The 15,171-nt window shown below is 35.5% G+C and overlaps 1 protein-coding gene and 1 non-coding gene across 2 annotated transcripts; both read left to right on the plus strand.

Annotated features, from left to right (window-relative positions):
* The first annotated feature begins 342 nt into the window (after positions 1 to 342).
* LOC132609422 (uncharacterized) lies at positions 343 to 2,703 on the plus strand. The gene is made up of 4 exons (XM_060323399.1): positions 343 to 816; positions 1,303 to 1,373; positions 2,010 to 2,196; positions 2,290 to 2,703. The coding sequence occupies exons 1-4, from the start codon at positions 706 to 708 to the stop codon at positions 2,434 to 2,436; spliced, it is 516 nt and encodes a 171-aa protein (XP_060179382.1). The 5' UTR covers positions 343 to 705; the 3' UTR covers positions 2,437 to 2,703.
* Positions 2,704 to 5,975: 3,272 nt separating this feature from the next.
* TRNAS-UGA (transfer RNA serine (anticodon UGA)) lies at positions 5,976 to 6,057 on the plus strand. Its single transcript has one exon. It is a non-coding gene; the product is annotated as a tRNA-Ser (tRNA).
* The last annotated feature ends 9,114 nt before the right edge of the window (positions 6,058 to 15,171 follow it).

Here is a 15,171-nt window from a genome sequence, read left to right on the forward strand (position 1 = left end):
AAGTTCTTTAAGGATGCAGAACATAACTTGTAAAATATTAACAACAATATACCAAGTGAAGTCCCACAAAGTAGAGTCTGGGAGGGTGGACTGTACGCAAACCTTAATCTTACCTTAGGAGGTAGAGAATCTCCAAAGGACCTTCGGCTCAAGAGATAACTTGTAAAAATATCATGATCCGAAAATATAAACTCATACCTCACACCTCACGAAACAGTTATTTATTACCGGGAGCAAAAATTAAAGACCAGCACAAAATAGGAGGCATAAATGCCAATAAATATCAACCCAAAATTTATGCTTAGAGAAAAAACAATACAAGAGTTTGACAGGAAATAGAAAATGGGAAAGGAGAGAGAGACAAATGGAAAGATATATATGGCAAGGAGATGGAGGAAACAAAGATTTCTTCTAATGTCCTCCAACCACACCCACACACAATTCAACCTCTTCCTATAACTAACCCCTCTTTTTTCCCTTCCATAAATGGGATTTTATTTTAGTTTTTTCCTACATTTAGAGCCTCAACAAAGAGATAAAATATATCTCAATACCCCATCCACATTCACTCCTCCTTTATCCCTCTTAATAAAATGGACCAATAAGTGTGTGGAGACTTCAAAGATTTGATTTTTTGGTGTGGGTTTGAGTTTTCTTGAAATTTAGTGGCTTTTTTCCTTGGAGGGTATGTGCTAGTTAATAAAGATGAAAAGGTCTATAGAGGGTATCAATGGAATTAATTTTGTTGATGAAGAAGAATCCAAGGTGAAGCTTAAGCAGAAAAATATGTTAAATGAGTTATTAGAACTGCAAAAGGTTTGCACTTTCTTGATTTTATATTTTTGTGAATCCTAATTAGTTTGAATTAGCTTAATTCTTGTTGTTTCCACTAGTTCCTTTTATGTACTAATTCTCATTGTGGACTTATTATTTTGAGTTTGGTATTTTTATTGTGTTGCTTTTATTTAGACTTTTAAGTGTTGTTTAAGAGTATTGATTGAGAATTTGAGATTATGCACTGTTTTTAGATGAAATTGCTCTTTTAAGTGTTTGTGAATCCTAATTAGTTTGACTAAGCTTATTTTTGTTGTTTCCACTAGTTCCTTTTCTACTAATTTGAGTGTGGTATTTCATTGTGTTGTTTTTATTTATGATTTTGTGTGTTGTTTAGTGTTGAATGGGATTATGAATTGCTACTTTTTCCTGTGATTATGCACTGTCTTTTAGATGAAATTGTGTATTCAAAATGATATTTTTGTGGATGTTAGTTGTGTGATGATGATCTGGTAATCGTGTGTGTAGGATTTTGTCTCCAAGAAGAGGAAGTTGCAGGCTGCAAAGCAGAGGAGAGATAACATTTTGGGTGAAATCATGTATGGTCATAATTTTCTCAATCTCAAACTAGTTAGATTCTGCTATATGAATACTCTATAACCATAAACCATTGAGTTCTGTTTGGGCCCGTTTCATTCCAATACTCAATATTTTGTCTTTAGACAAATAAGGGGTTTTCAAAAACTCGATACTCTCTGAGGGTGTGCTTGGTATAAAAGAAAATGTTTTCTTGAAAAATAAGTAGGTTTCTTACTTATTTTCTGGTGTTCAGTAAATAAGCAGAAAATATTATCTCCAAAGCATTTGTATATAATCTAGACAAACACTATTAGGGTTGGCATGAGAGTTAGGGGCTAGGGGTGTGGGGGTAGTGGGGATGGGGGCTATGAGATTGGGGGTGAAGGCGAGGTGTGTTGGAGGGTGGGTACTAGACAATTAGTGTGGAATGTCACATTTTTAAAAATCTTGTATTCCAAAAGTTTTAACCAACTAAACATGAGAAAATTGGAAAATATTTTCTGGAATGTTTTTCTTCGTACCAAACACAATGACTAAACCTTAATGTCAACTAATCGGCCTTGTGTATATGAATACTTTTCTTTTTTCTTAATTTGATGCAAGGAAAAATGACAAAGAAAGAGTAATGCCCTAATATAAGACTTGTTAAATTTCAGATTTTTAAAGCAAAGGCGTAGGTACTTGCTGAAAATGCAATCTTCCAATGTCGATAGTGAAAGAAATATTTCACATATGAAAAACTTCTATGCTGAAAGTGAAGTCTCTGAAGAAGAAAGATCCAATAATGGCTGTGATGCAGGGGTAGAAACAGCTCGTCCCGCCTTTACCTCAAAGTTCAATTTGGTAACTTACTAGTGCTAATTTACCTCAAAGATTTAAATATTCTGATTCGCTTCATCAAAAGTAGTATATGTCTAATAATGGTTCACGGTACAGGGATGTGAAGTAAGAAATGAGGAAGTTGCAACAAGTAGGGACGTGTTGAAATTGGAGTGTATGCCAAAGAAATACCTGATTGATGACAACAATAGAGTTGGAAAGAAGAAACTCGATTGGCATGCTCAAGTGACTTTAAAGGTCTAAAATTCTGATACATCTTTCTTTTAAGAGAGTAATCTCCATAAGATATTGGACAATTCATTCTTCATCTCATTGATATCTTATTTTCGATTTGCTTTTCCCTTTCCTTGTTTGTTGCCTTGGTGAAACACTTTAACTTGGAGTTTGCAATATCTGAAGGGTGTACATTTTTTTTTTTGGGGGGCATAATTTATCATGTATTATTAAGGTGCTTATAATTTGCACTTCTGTAGTTCTATGATAGTGGAATGTATTTTCAAGTGTTTACAATGTGATGTGGTACCTTTGCTCCATATGTAGAGGCGGACTTCGAATTTTTATTAATAAGACTCCAAAGTACTAAAGTGGAGCTAATTGGATTAGATGGCAAAATCTTACAAATTATTTGAAGCTCCTCAACCATTACTCCTGGAACATTACTTGTGTGGAGGGGATTTACTAACATGCATGCATATGTTAGTTTCTGGGAGTGTTGTATCCATATTTCCGGATTACAAGTCGCTGATTAACCTTGATGTGTTGTTTGTGTGCTTCTTAACTATCTTTTGATAGAAATAATCTTCCTCATTGTGTGATCGATCGGGGCAGTTGCAAATGGCAGATGGTTTTTTAGCTATCATATTTCCTCATATGCTTTATTCGTTTTTCCAACTCTTAAAAACACTAGTTTGATTGGCATAGAGTGATAAGAGTAGGGTTGACTCACACCTAAGGGTGTGGACAAGTGGTAAATGACATGGGTGCAAACCTTGGTGATCAGGGTTCAAATCCCAACGGAGACGAGAAAGTAATAAAAGGAGAGGGAAGAAAAGTCTTGAATATCTTCCTTCTTGTATCATCCCAAAATAGATTAGCTTACCTTGTATGGAAACTTTTTCCTCATATTATTACCTATCAAAAGAGGGTCGAAGTTCCAATTTCAGGTAAGTGAGCATCATTTAGTACCTCGCTACTTGTATGATTTTGTCTAGTCTTACTTTTAGTTGACCGTCTAACTTTAGTTCCTTGCAAACGCATTTGCTAATGAGGACTAAACTTTATAACATCAATAACTGTGCCTCAATCCCAAGCAAGTTGGGGAATACTATATGAATCTTCATTGTCCATGTTCCATTTAAGCTCATCTATTTATTTTGAGGATTCAATATAAATTGACTAGCTCTACATTTGTTGTCAATTTATCGCAACCCTCTCTTTTATCGACTTTCTGGAGTAGCAATGTCAGCAAGTTCAACACGTGAAGTTATAACCGAGAGAGAGAGAGAGAGAAAGAAAGAGAGATTTTAAACTGATCACTTGCTAAAGCAAATGTAATTTTAGTTCAGTGCTGCTTGGAAAGATATGCTCATAGAGAACATGGGAACTTGAGCTTCAAAGCTCTGGTATACTTGAAAGCTTTTGTAGCTTGACACAGAGCTTGAGCTGCATCGAAGTCTCTGCTTGAGAACTTCCGAATGTTATTTGAATATTAAAAATTCAGATAACAGGAGACATTTTTAGCAATTTAGAAGTTCATAGGGAAATAAGGTTTTCCAAGATGCTTGCTTCTTATTAGCTCAAGACTACCTAGTTCAATAGAAGAAAATAGTTTTTGGGAATGTTGTGTCATGGATGCATATTTCTGGATCACAAGTTGCTGATTAGACTTCTAAAAGAAGACTAGTTTGATTGGCATAGAGTTTTAAGAGTAAAGTTGATGTGTACCTAAGGATGTGGTCAATGAAGTTAAACCTTAGAGATCGGGTTCAATCCTAATAAAGACAAAGGGAAAAAAAAGATGATTTCTTTTCATCTATCTAAGTTTTGGTGGGCAGAGTGACCTAGTAGCTACGATGGTGGCGGGGCCGAAGCTACTCGATAGAATAGACGAGCAGTTGGCCCAAATAACCCTTGTTCAAAAGCAAAAAAAAAAAAAAAAAAAAAAAAACTTGAACAAAGCTAGTTATAAAGCTTACCTTTTGATAAAATTTGATATATTTTGAGATTTGAGACTGAGAAAGGTCTGGAATATGTTTTAATTTGTATAACGTATAATATGAAAAAGTAATAAAAGGTGAGGGAAGAAAAGTCTTGAATATCTTCCTTTTTTTTACCTTATAATATGTGAACTTTTTATCCTCCTGCTTTGACCTATTAAAAGAGGAATTAGTAATTTTAACACGGATTCAGTTGTATGATTTCGCCTGGCCTTACTTTGAAACTGTCTATCTAACTTTAATTCCTTGCAAATGCATCTGCTAATAACTCATCTTTATAACATCAATAATTGTGTGCACCCAAGAGTGTGGTCTAGTGGTCAATGAAGTAGGTTAAGAACCATGACGTCTCATGTTCTAAAAACACTAAGTGATTTCATCTCATCTGTTCTAGCATTTGAGAATAGAGTTACGTCGTATCTCGTGAAATTAGTCGAGGTGTTAGCAATCAACAACCACGCTTCAGTCCCAAACAAGTTGGGTGTCTTGCTATATTGTGTTTCTCCATTTAAGCTTATCTATTGATTTTGAGGATTCAACATAAATTGACTAGTCTTACACTTTGGCTGTCAACTAGTTAAAACCTCTCTCTCCTTTATCGGGGCTCGAGATGGTAAGGTAAGCAAGTTCACACAGCACAAGAGAGAGCAAGTGAGAGAGTTGATCGCTGCCGAATGTTTTTTTCTTCTGATCAGCTATGGAGTTGAAGATCAGAACTGGTTCAGTATTTGTTGATACATTTTGAACACTTGATGTATTCTCTGGACACTTAGAAGGAAATTAGAAGGTTCACAATATTTACTAATTAATTAAGTGGAAAGAGGATATTTGAGACCCAAATACACTTCTCTGTTTATGATTTTTGCTGGTCAGTGTAGAAATGTTACTAGTCTAACTTAACTAGTTGCTCAAATAACTAACGTATATCATCAGAGTGGATCCTTTAAAAGTACTTTTCTTCCTATTTTATATGAAAGCGTTTGATTGAGTACGAAGTTGAAGAAATAAAAAAAGACTTTAGAAACTTATGATCTAAAACAAACCATAAAAGTTTGTATGGTTAGAAATCATTTCATTAAAGATAAAAAGCTAAAGTTAAAGTTGAATTGTTATTAAATATAGAACTGTATCATTCTTTTTTGGACTGACTAGAAAGGAAATAGTGTCATATAAATTGGGTAACTAACACTAGTTACGTTTCACAAACTCATATGGTGAAATATGTGTTGGTTATAAAACTATATATATGTATATATATATATATATATATATATATATATATATATATATATATATATATATATATATATATATATATATATATTTTTTTTTTTTTTATTGAATCTTGATTTCTGTTGCTTCATCCATGTGAATAGTTCACCTGATTACAGTGTTGAGAAAGCCTATTTCCAAACAATGGAGATGAGAACTGGTCTAGTGGGTAAATTAGTGCCTGGTTCACTCTTTTATCCCTGTCCTAAGTTGATTCATTATGCAAATAATAATCATTTATTTAGACGAATATACACGATTAGATAGACGATATTGTCTTTTATTGGCAGCAATGTCGATATGTCCGAGTGGTTAAGGAGACAGACTTGAAATCTGTTGGGCTTCGCCCGCGCAGGTTCGAACCCTGCTGTCGACGTTTTTTTTTAATTTATTTATTTTTGTTTTTTTGGGAAATCGAAGATATGCAAAACACAAAGTCTTTCTAATCCAATTATCTTGAACGCGGCAAACCAATTTCCAAACATAATGTTAGATCCGAAGTAGCGAAACCATGAACCCAAACAGTAGCAATACCAAACAACTATTTTTGTTTTATAGAATTGTCAAACTTTTTTTTTCTTTTTTTTCTTTTTTTAAGATTCTGATATAGAAAATCAGATCCTGGATGTATTTATAAAACAAAGCGTTAATTCAAACTCTGATACCAAATTATACGAATTAAAATATGCGGAAGTAACAAATAGACAAAAAAATAATAATTGGATAGGATAACAAGGATAAATCTAGAAATAGAACGAGAGGGGGAAGAGATTTAGAAGAAATAATGAATAAGCTAGCAATTCAAAGACATTTACTTACTAGAATAAATTCAAGGGGAAAATAAATATAAACTCATACATTGGATATTCACGCATGGACAAAAGAGAACAATAATCCCCAAAACCATACCAAACAAGCTTTGGATCGAGGTAATTAAGTTAAGACTTGACCTTCGACGAGAGTCGTTTTACCCAATTAAGTTATTAACGAATGAATTAAGGGTAAGGTTGGTGATGTATAGGCAAGGTGACGAGCGCTTATGCAAGCACCGAGTGACTGGGTTCAACGAATTGCATATAGTTGACATTAGGGGTAGGCACAGTTTGGGCCAACCCGTAAACTAAACCGGAATCCGAACTTTTAAAATACGGAAAAGGGCCAAAAATACCCTCAAACTATTGAAAATTGAGCAAAAATACCCTCCATCCACCTTTCAGCCCCCAAATACCCTTATCATCCACCTATTGGGTCTAAAATACCCTTATCACCACCTATTGGGTCTAAAATACCCTTATCACTAACAAAATCTTTTCATTAAACACGTGTCATTTTTTTATTGGTTGGCTTATAAAATTAATTAAACTAATTAACTTTTGCAATATTGACCAGATATTGCCCCCCCCCCCCCCCCCCCCCCCCCGTGAAAAAAAATATTTTTTTTGAAAAAAAAGTTGACTTTTTTTTGCACCCCACTCCGCACCCCTACCCCCCCCCCCCAACCCGACACAAAAAAAAATTAATATTTTTGAAAAAAAAAGTTTTGACGTTTTTTTTTGATTTTTTTTAGCTGGGAGGGGAGGGGGGCGAAGGGTGCGGGGTTTGAGGGGGGGGGGCGGTGCAAAAAACCCAAAAAAAAGGTCAAAATTTTGTTTTTCAAAAATATTAATTTTTTTTGCGTCGGGGGGGGGGGGTTAGGGGTGCGGGGTGGGGTGCAATTACATTAGACATTTTAATTTATCAAGACATTTCACCCTACGCCCCCCTCCCCTCCCAGCTAAAAAAAAAAAAGTTGACTTTTTTTTCCATCCCGCACCCTCCCCCTCCCCCCAACCCCCAAAACCCCACACCCTACGCCCCCCATCCCCTCCCAGCTAAAACAACCCAAAAAAACGTCAAAATTTTTTTTTTCAAAAATATTAATTTTTTTTTACTTCGGGGGGGGGGGGGGGGGATATCTGGTCAATATTGCAAAAGTTAATTAGTTTAATTAATTTTATAAGCCAACCAATAAAAACATGCCACGTGTTTAATGAGAATATTCTGTTAGCAATAAGGGTATTTTAGACCCAATAGGTGGATGGTAAGGGTATTTGGGGGCTGAAAGGTGGATGGAGGGTATTTTTGCTCCATTTTCAATAGTTTGAGGGTATTTTTGGCCCTTTTTCGTTTAAAATATTTGGTTTGGATATTTGGATTATGGGTTGGACTTCGGATTGGATATGGATTTAGTACTATGGATTTTTGGATATCCGAAAATCCGAAATTTTTATACCTGTTATCTAGCTCTAACTATATCATATGTGCCTAGTACTAATAAGTCTAGTTTCTAAAGGTCTAATAGATTAGTATCTAAGGCCCCACCTATTAAAATATTAATCCAATATACAATTCTCTACTATAAAATATAATACAGGGTTTTCTTACTTCTCAAGTCTCAAAAGTCTCATGTTAGTGTCATCCACGTAAGAGTTCTTTATTATTTTTTCAGATAACTACTTAGATTTTATTTTGTTTATTTTCACTTTTCCAGAATGCTTTTATTTGGTATGAATTTACTATATTGGACATGACTTGGATTTGTTAATTCTAATTTGAACTGGAAAGCTTTTTTTACTGAGCAATTAAGATTTAGATTTACCTCTGTGGAACTAACACATGAATTTCGCTCCTAATAAGTTTGCCTTAAGTCAAGAGTCAAATCCGAAATATCCAAACCGAATAATCCGAAACCGAACTTAAAATATCCAATCCAATCCGAACTTATTTGGATTGAATTTGGATTGTAATTTTTTCAATCCGAAAACCGAATATTCAAACCGAAAATTTCATATCCAATCCAATGGTCCGAACGCCCACCCCTAGTTGACATGCTTAGTTGATAATCATATTTTATTAATATTGATATGCCTTGCACTTAAGGGTGGTAACCGGTTTGGTCTTACCGGTTTTAACCGGTAACCGGACCGGTTAAACCGGAACCGGAACCGGAACCGGTAGCACCGGTTAACCGGTTCCGGTTAACCGTTTAATGGTTTACCGGTCCGGTTCCAATATTTTGGAAACCGGAACCGGTTAAACCGGTAAAACCGGAACCGGAACCGGTTAAACCGGTTAAACCGGTAAAAAATTAAAAAAAAAAAAAAACTAAAGTATATAAGTAAGTATATATAGTATATAGTACATATATATAAGTATATATAGTATATATATTAAGTTATACACATATATAAGTATATATATATATTAAGTTATACACATATATAAGTATATATAGTATATATATTAAGTATATATAGTATATATAGTAGATATGTATATATAGTATATATATTAAGTTATACATATAGTATATATATTAAGTTATACATATACATAAGTATATAGAGTATATAGTACATATATATTAAGTATATACATATATATAAGTATATATAGATATATAGTAGATATGTATATATAGTATATAGTACATATATATAAGTATGTATAAAGTATATATAGTATATATAGTAGATATGTATATATATATATAGTATATATATTAAGTTATACATATATGTAAGTATATATAGTATATTAAGTTATACATATATATAAGTATATGTAAGTTATACATATATATGTATACGAAAAGCACTATTCTGTATTGCTGACTTGCTGTTAGGCTGTTAGTCAGTAAATATTTAAACTTTAATTATAAAGTTGTATAACATATGAAAATATAGCTACAATATACAAATAAATACTATAATATATATATATAATACAAAAAACAAAAAAAAAAATAGATTTTAATCACTCCAAACCGGACCGGTTCCGGTTTGAGGTTTAAAACCGGTAAACCGGAACCGGTTAGGCGGTTCCGGTTTTGGAACCGGAACCGGCCGGTTTCCTAACCGGTTCCATAACCGGTTCCGGTTCCAACCGGTTAACACCCTTACTTGCACTGTTATGTGATTGCATATGAGATTGAGAAATGTTACGAGTTATGCACGCTGAGACTGTGTGTGCTTAGTTATGAGTTGTCTTGACTATAAGTTGTGCACGTTGAGATCGTCCGTGCTGAGTTTGATAAGTACGGGAGATTGTCTACACTGCACGTGAAAACCGTCCGTGCGGCATATGAATATATAACTCATCTATATATGAATGATGTTACTGTCAAACTTGCAATTAGTCTAGTTCGGAGGAAAGGGAAAATGACCATTTGAACCACTTATTAAACTTCAACTAATATTTCAAAATGTAATTAAATTCTAGACACTCTTTAATACGGCAACATTATTTGGACTAAAACACTGAAACTTGAAACTTTAAAACTTCGGATGTATCCGCGCTGTTTGGAATACAGGGACGCCAATAAATGTCTCTTATTTCTCAAGTTAAAACTAACATCATTTAAACTCTCAGAATTTTTCATGAATTTCTTTTAACTTGTAGAAGTTGAAATAAAATTTGAGTTAATTCCCTGGATGGTCACCCATGTTTAGGGAATTTCCTACAAAAATCACTTTTGTTTCATTTAGGACAATAAAGTCACTCAACTATTACTACTTTCCTCAAAAATTACAAAACACCTCAAAGCCTCCTTCTCTCCTAGTTGACATGACATGTCATTAAAATCCTTTATTTTTTTATTTTTTTTAATAATAGACATATTTAACTCATCAAACTCTTTTACCTAAATTCATATTTTGTACTCAATCAAATATGATGTTACACCCCGTATCTTACAACTAAGGCTAGATTTGTATCATTAGAGTTTTAGTGAAAAAACTGAAGGTTTGAACGTTTTACGAAAATATTTGATAGGCCTACTTCGGGTAGTTGTAACCTCTTGATTAGTTGCAAATTGGGAAAGTACCCTTAATGAAAGTTGTATGTAGAAATACCTTTCTAACTATATAAGGACCAGGCCAATAAGAGATTGGAGCAGGGAGATATGATCGTCTCAAGATGGTTAATGGTAAGACGCTTAAGATTAGAAAGAATAGGCTATGTTTTCGATACGTCTTCCTTCCAGCTCAATTTCGTGAAAATCTGTTGAGAATTTGAGAAAACTTAAAACATAAAAGTTGTAGATCTTTGAAATAGCTTTCTAACGATATGTTGTAGAGGCTAACAGAGCTTTGTGCTAGGAGTTATGCCCATTTTATTAAACGCTGTCAGAAATGGCCTAGGGTGCCACCTTGGGCGCCGTGCCAGGCCAAAATCATAGAAAAATGTAAATTTCATCAGGTCCTGTAGAATAGGCCTAGTGCGCTACCCTGGGTGATGCACCAGGCCAAATTATGCCTGAACGACCTTTTTTCGAATTTTATATGTACCCAACTCCGAAAAACTTTTTCCACTTCATTCTAAACAGTCTTTTTGGAGAGAAAACACCTTAGGGATGCCACAAAGCATCCAAGGAGAGTTCCTACTCAAACCCCATTGATTATTACATCAATATAACAAATTGTTGAATGTTGATTACCTGTAAATGGGCACAAGGCCACAAATTTTGTATGCTTATACTTAGGCATAAGGCCACAGATTTAGCATACTTATACTTAGGCACAAGGCCATATATTTAGCATGCTTATACTAGGGCACAAGGCCAGTGATTATGTATGCACATATATATTTGGCCTAAGGCCACAGACCATGGTTTTCAGTTAAACAAGTGGTTCTCCATTCAGAACAAGAAGTATTCATGTATTTACTTTCTTTGTTCATTTCAGTTATCAGCTATCAGATATCATTTTCAGTTTTAGCACTCTTTACATGTTTATTGATTTGGGCTGCCCTTTCCCCGAGCACCCCATTTACAGTTTCTTCTTTCAGTTGCTTTACATACCAGTGCAATTCAGATGTACTGACGTGTTATATCCCGCATTTTCAGAGCATGAGCGTGACACGTGCTTCCTCAAAAAATTGACAATCATGTTGTTGCTACATAATTTAAACTCACGTTGATAGTGTTGAATCCCGTATTTTTGAACGTCGGATTATTTGTAAGCTGAGGTGGGGCCCACACATCAAGATTTTTTTTTGGAACATGTGACAAGTCATATGAATCACATATATAAAGTTAAACACAACTCACGAAGGACCCTTGGGCCAAATCAAAGTGGAAGCCCTCCAAACGAATATTTTTAAGAAAACGTTTTCGGGTGACCTGACTTCGTGGGGAAAAAACGGTATTATAAGTTTGGAATATGGAAAAATACCAAGAAATAGAAGTTGTAGATAATTGAATTATCTTTCCAACCATAGGTCGTGGGTTCCCAGGTGACGTCGGTACAAGGAGATATGGACGTTTTAAGGTCGAAAGGTCAGTGGGCTAGGCCCAACTCGGGCCCAACCGGGTTAGGCCCATGACCCATGTTATTTAAGTGATATTTCAGCCCTTCCCTCCTCATTTTAAGACCTGGAACAACCAGAAAATTCTGGAGAGATAGAGAAAAAAAGGCCTTGGAGAAGAAAAACCAATTTTGATCAAAATCCGAGCCCCGAATCCCGAAGCCCATGAAGGGAAAAGTGTTGTACGCTGCGTTGTCTTCAATTTGAGCTAAAAATCAACCAAGGAGGAGGGTGATAACGTGGTGGCTGAATGCTTAAGGTATGGATAAGGTTCCTTTTCATTGCTAACAAGTTTATTTAAAGTTTTAACGGATTAGAATGGGAAAATAGCGATATAAATTCGTCCGTTGGCATTGTGAATTATGGAATGAGATTTGAAGAGAATTTTGGATGAAAATAAATGTAGTTAACTTGTAGAATGTGAAGGATGTTGTTATTGATGTTGTTAGTATTAATTTCGACTTCTTTACGGAACTAAAAATTATTAAATAGTTATATCGCGAATTGGTTGGTTAGAAAATTTGGAGAATAATGTGTGGGTTGTTCTATGGAATATTTTGGAGTTGAAATCGTTTGTGAGCTATTGTGGAAGTTAGTACATTGATAACATAGTTTCTTGCATTTGTATGAATGGTATTGTAACATGTGGATTGTGGTATAATTTATGAATCTAGCATAAAGTTGAATGTGTTGTTCTTGTTCTTGTTGCAAATGGAAGCTTTCGGGTAGAGTGGAATAATGGTGAGATTATTTTGAATATTGTGCGGATTGTTTGAAACGTTCTTGAATATTGTTTGAATGGCTTCGGATTAGTACTTGAATGTGTGAGCAAATATGAATTGAACATAAATGAGACGCCGTTGAAGTTTATAGGAAGAAGTTGCTAATGTTAGTATGCGTTCTAAATCGATTGTGGATAATGTTAGAATAACTGTTGGTATTGTTGTTGATAATGTGGCCGAGTTCCATTCTCGGATTGTTGGTTGATGATTTGGGCCGAGTTAAATTCTCGGGGATGGCCTATTTACAGGGGAGATGCTGCCGAAATTTCGGCAGATCATACGTGAATTTATTTGAAGGGCTAAGACAAGTATATGTCGATGAATCTAACGATAGTGTCGATCTTCTTGAATGTAGACTAACAAGTTGGACGAATAAGCGTAGCTAGTAAGGCGCGACACAGGTATGTAAGGCTTGTCCCTTTCTTTCAAAGGCATGATCCCGATGTTATGATTTCATAATTGTTTCCATATTCTCCTTGTTTTCGAAAGTTAGATGCTTATGATTTCAAGGCATGATTCTTTTCCGATAACCCGTCAATGTTTTCCAAAAATGTTCGTACTTTTCCAAAACAAAGGTCTATGGTATTGTAAGCCTTTATGACAAAAATGATGGATATGTTTTACAACGATATTTATGATGTCGAGTATGAGAATATTTCTATGATGACCATGATAAGAATGATTTCATGTTTAAAGATACTTGATATGATTATTGCTTCGGTTTTCCAAAAAATAGCTTCTGAAACGCTTGTGGAACGTTCTGTACTTCAAACGTTCATAACTTTCTTAAAAGAAGTTGGATCGACTCGAAACTCTTTTCTGAGTCTCCAGGTGTCGGTTTATTTACGCTGTTATTCATTGTTAGTCTCATCTTATAATAATCGTCCTTCAAGGTGAGACAAAGTCGTGGTGATTATTCCATAATATAATCGGAGGTTACCGACCTTACGTCACTCCGATAAAGTTATAGCTTTTGATTGGGCTCTTATGCATGCTTAAGTTGTGATAGTTACACCGTTCCTAGATGGCCGGGCATGTCACCGCTAAGGTGGGCAGCTATTTGATGATTACACCGTGCCTAGATGGTCGGGCATGTCACCGCTAAGGTGGGCTGCTATGTTTACACCGAGCCTAGAGGGCCGGGCATGATCACCACTAGTGGGCGGCACGAGATGATTACCCCGGACGCGGGCTAATGATGTTATGTGATTCAGACAGGTTATGTATGTATACAGGAAAGTAAAAGTGAGCATACATGATTCCGCCTTAAGAGGCAAGCAGTTACAGTCGTACCTTTTCTTATACCTTCCATATGTTCCATACTATGTTGTGTTTATGTTCTGTCTATTTTATTATGTTATCATATATGCCTTACATACTCAGTACATTGCTCGTACTGACCCCTCTTCTTCGGGGGCTGCGTTTCATGCCGCGCAGGTACACCCAGATGAGTTGAAGTTATTATAGAAGATGTTCCAGCGAAGTTGGTAGACTCCACTTGTTCCTGGAAGTGCTGCCGAGTCAGAGCTTGTATGCTAGGATTTCTGGATTGATGTTAGAGACTTTGCAGATTCTTTGCAGATAGAGTCGTGGGTATTGGGAGTAAGTCTGTCAGCGGCTCCATCAGCCGATACGTCAGTTGTATTGTGATTTCAGTTCTACATGGTTACATATTTTATTTGATTTGAAAGCAACCAAAAGAATATTTCAGAAAACTTTATTATATATTTCATGTTTATTCGATTTAGAGGTTCAAAAGATTATGCATGTAATAGGAGTCGGAGGGTTCGCTCGGCCCTAAGTAAGGGTCGGGTGCCCATCACACCCTAGTAAAGTTGGGGTGTGACATGACGTCCCCTTTTATTGCTCGGGAGCCTGCCTTTCATGATGCAGGTAACGATTTACAGGTTGACAATTCAGAGCGCTAGGATTATTGTACTAGATATTTGGTGAGCCCTAGTTCCCTCGGGGCGTTATCACACTTCATAGTCTTTTCAGTATTTCTAGTTAGTCAAGTATGATGGGGGCCTTGTCCCGGTAAACAATCAGACTTTATTATTCTTAGAGGCTTCATAGACTATAGTTACAGTCAGTCAGATGTTTAGCAGGCTTTTGTGTTAGCCTTGTCGACTACTTATTCAGACTTTCGGGCTTATTCAATATTTCCGCATTTATGATATTTCAGTCAGACTTTTAGTAGATCAGCATGTGTCAGTGTTATTTTCGTATTTAGTATGTTTGATATCACTTGTTATTTCAGCCAGCCAATTGGTTCGCTCGGTCATATGCAGACAGGCACCGAGTGCCGTGTTACTGCCAGGCCATAGGGGTGTGATAAAGCTTGGTATCAGAGCCTAGGTTCA

This window comes from Lycium barbarum, chromosome 9 (assembly GCF_019175385.1).
Source record: "Lycium barbarum isolate Lr01 chromosome 9, ASM1917538v2, whole genome shotgun sequence".
In the NCBI taxonomy this organism is placed as follows: Eukaryota; Viridiplantae; Streptophyta; class Magnoliopsida; order Solanales; family Solanaceae; genus Lycium; species Lycium barbarum.

Coding starts and splice junctions, on each gene's coding strand:
- LOC132609422 (XM_060323399.1), top strand. CDS start 706: ATGAAAAGGTCTATAGAGGGTATCAATGGAATTAATTTTGTTGATGAA. Junction 1,374..2,009: donor AACATTTTGGGTGAAATCAT/GTATGGTCATAA, acceptor GTTAAATTTCAG/ATTTTTAAAGCAAAGGCGTA. Junction 2,197..2,289: donor TTACCTCAAAGTTCAATTTG/GTAACTTACTAG, acceptor TTCACGGTACAG/GGATGTGAAGTAAGAAATGA.